The sequence below is a fragment of the Lupinus angustifolius genome, chromosome LG15 (genome assembly GCF_001865875.1).
Source record: "Lupinus angustifolius cultivar Tanjil chromosome LG15, LupAngTanjil_v1.0, whole genome shotgun sequence".
Lineage (NCBI taxonomy): Eukaryota > Viridiplantae > Streptophyta > Magnoliopsida > Fabales > Fabaceae > Lupinus > Lupinus angustifolius.
Genome location: NC_032023.1, coordinates 2,976,231 through 2,979,369, shown reverse-complemented (window position 1 = coordinate 2,979,369; position 3,139 = coordinate 2,976,231). Strand labels below are relative to the sequence as shown.

General features: G+C 29.0%; 1 protein-coding gene across 1 annotated transcript; it reads right to left on the bottom strand.

The window, feature by feature from the left end:
- On the bottom strand, positions 617-1,798 carry LOC109327897 (MADS-box protein AeAP3-2-like). Its single transcript, XM_019561066.1, has 3 exons — positions 1,697-1,798; positions 1,539-1,580; positions 617-833 (listed from the first exon to the last, which is right to left on the bottom strand). The coding sequence occupies exons 1-3, from the start codon at positions 1,742-1,744 to the stop codon at positions 654-656; spliced, it is 270 nt and encodes an 89-aa protein (XP_019416611.1). The 5' UTR covers positions 1,745-1,798; the 3' UTR covers positions 617-653.

Here is a 3,139-nt window from a genome sequence, read left to right as displayed (position 1 = left end):
AAATATGGAAATTTAAAATCACTGCCCTCCATAACAAATCTATCTTATTCTATTTTAATGAAAACGAATCTATCCTAAAATCATTGTCCTTCATAGCAAATATATTTTATCCTATTTTAATGAAAACGAATCTATGTTATCATGTTTTATAGGAAACGAATCTATCTTATCCTGTTTTATTGAGAACGAATCTATCTTATCCTGTTTTATTAGAAACGAATCTATATATCCTATACTTTACTGAAAACGAATCCATATATCCTATATTTTATTGAAAACGAATCGAATACATATGTGTCTTAATATTTATTTACTTTATTTTATTTTTTTAATTTTTGGATACTCTATGGATACGTATCTTTCGCGAATCCGAGCGTATCCGTGTCGGATACGTGTCGGATACGGACACGTGAGGGTGTTTGACGAATCCGTGCTTCATAGGTTATTACAATTGCAGAAAAATATAAGGAACACGGTCATAATTATAGTTGTAATACTATTGCATTGAATCCAAAACCAAAATATTGGGGTTGTTGAGTACAATTTAAAAACTACTAATAGTTAATGTATTGTATATATCTCAGTCTATAAAGAGAGACATAGATAACAACTAGCATTGGTTATAAAATTTAATATTACAATATATATAAATTTCATGGCTCCTGGGAGTGTTGAAAATTAGGCTGAGCTAGGTGAAGATATGGGTGAAAGTGTGGAAGAACAGGAGCAGCAAGTTGAAGCAAAGTATCAGCAGGTTGGTCTTCAAAGAATGGGAAGTAATCCATTACTTGCTGTTCATGCTGCTGCATTGGTTTATTTCCTTCTACTGCAACCTGCTCAAATTCCAATGTTGATAAAAAAAAGTATCGTATTAATATAGCAAATTAAATGTCAAAATTAATGTATATATTGGAATGGGACAATTAATTGAAGGTAAAAGTCTTTAAAAACACCCTAATTTTATGTCTTTTGTAAGAATGATTTAAGATGTATATATTAATAGTGTAAATGTTTTTTACATTCTCAGTAAATTATCCACCATTCATATATTAACCATCATTGACTCTTAATTTAAGGAGTAACATTACACTAACGGTACGTGTAGATTTTAAACTCTTGTAAAAAGTTATCATTAACTATTTTTTACTTCTAATTACTCCTTAAATTTTAATTCTTCGAAAAAATGGTCCATATATATAAAGGTAATGTTAAATTAGTAACAATGAAATTTTTTATCATATATTTTATTTTAAACTCTAGTGATAAATCAATTTTATTTTACTTTATATATATATTACTATATTAATCACTTATAGTCCTCTACATACCAATGCTGACAAATGAATGTGATTTCAACGTTTTCCTTGTGGAACTACGATAATGATAATTTAATGGATAATTATAAAGAAAAAATAGTTCATAATATCTATTTACAAAATGCATAAAGTTTGGGGAGGATTTATGCCTTTTTTTCTTAATTTAGTGTATAAACCCAAATTTCAAAAACGGCACATAAATTAGTTTGTAGTCATACTTACCCAATTGGATAAATTGCTGTGTTCATCTTCCAAAATTCTCTCCTACATTAGAACATGACGAAATATAATTATATATAGAAGATGCATGCTATTCAAGGTTAAAGGTGGGGTTTGTGTTTGTATGTATATGAGAAAGAAAGAGAGAATCATTGTGTGACCTTCCTTCGCAGATTATCCATTTGCTGTTGCAAGAGCTCATTCTGCATGGTGTATAATGTCAAATGATTGTGTCAAGGATGGAATCATGTAAATACTTTACAGATAAGTTACATAATGAACAAGTCAATGATTTTCATAAATTTGATCACGAACATGATTTGATCCTAAGGCCTCACTCGGTTTGGCCCACTAAATATGGTTCGATTTCAATGAGTCTAAGGTTGGGTCTATGTTCAAAAATTAGACTCAATCAATATATAGGTTCGGGTTAGGAACATACATGACTCTCTCATGATACTATTTCATTGAGAAAACTTTGACAAAAAGTATCATTGATTCTCTAATTTTGTATTAAATATATACATGTATATCATTTCATATGTCAAATTATATATTCATAATAATAAGTAATATTGATAAGATTTTATCTAAAATAAGTCTGCATAATATTTAATCAGGTTCAGGGTCGAGTTATGGTTCTAGTTCAAAGACTGACACGATCGACATTTGGAGTCATATTAATTTCGGGTTTAGGTTCAAAAAAATAATCTGACCAACATTTAGGGACAAGTCTTACTCGACCCAACCCGAATCGTGCTCATCGCTAATAACAATAGTTAATTACGGCTAGAAAGAGGTTTAGCCTCTACAAGCTAAGCAATTAGGAATAAGGCAAATCAAGACTGTGTTTTTTGCTTACCAAACCTTGAACTCGAATGTAACAATACTAAAAAACGATTACCATATCTCCCCATTGGGTTTCGAATATCTCAAAGTCGTATAAACCCTAATCCGGAATGTGCCCCTTATCATTTAAAAAGATATATTATTTGTCCTTTAATGTTACATATTTATTATTTATATATAGGATAATTCTATAATTTGACATTTATTATATAAATTTGATTTAGATCAGGTTTGGTGTCGTGTTTGATATAGATGATATCCGAACACAAACCCAATATTTGAAATTTGGAAAACCCAATCCTAATAGAAGTAGGTTTTCTTCATTAAATTATTAGGTTCATACCAGTATATACGGGTTCATCTCTATAATTAATCTTAAATAACATATGGTGAATGAAGTAATCAATTTTGTTGAATTTGTTTTTCATCATATAGTTATTTTCATTGTATACACTTTTGATCAAAACATCCTTGCTTTCATTCTTTATGTTATGTGATAATGATTAATGTTAATAAATTAACATTGAAAATGATGTCGAAAAAGAAAGTTGATAAAACATAATTCATAGAAGAAACAATTAGTGTTATTTATATTAGACTCTATTGACTAGTTCGACCGTATATGGGCAAACTAGACCTTATATTGACATGGTACATGTATCATATTGGTCGTGCGTCAAAATCGGTCAAAAAATTGTATAACCGATGTTCATAATAAAATTTAAAAAGGTGAATTATATATATATATATATATA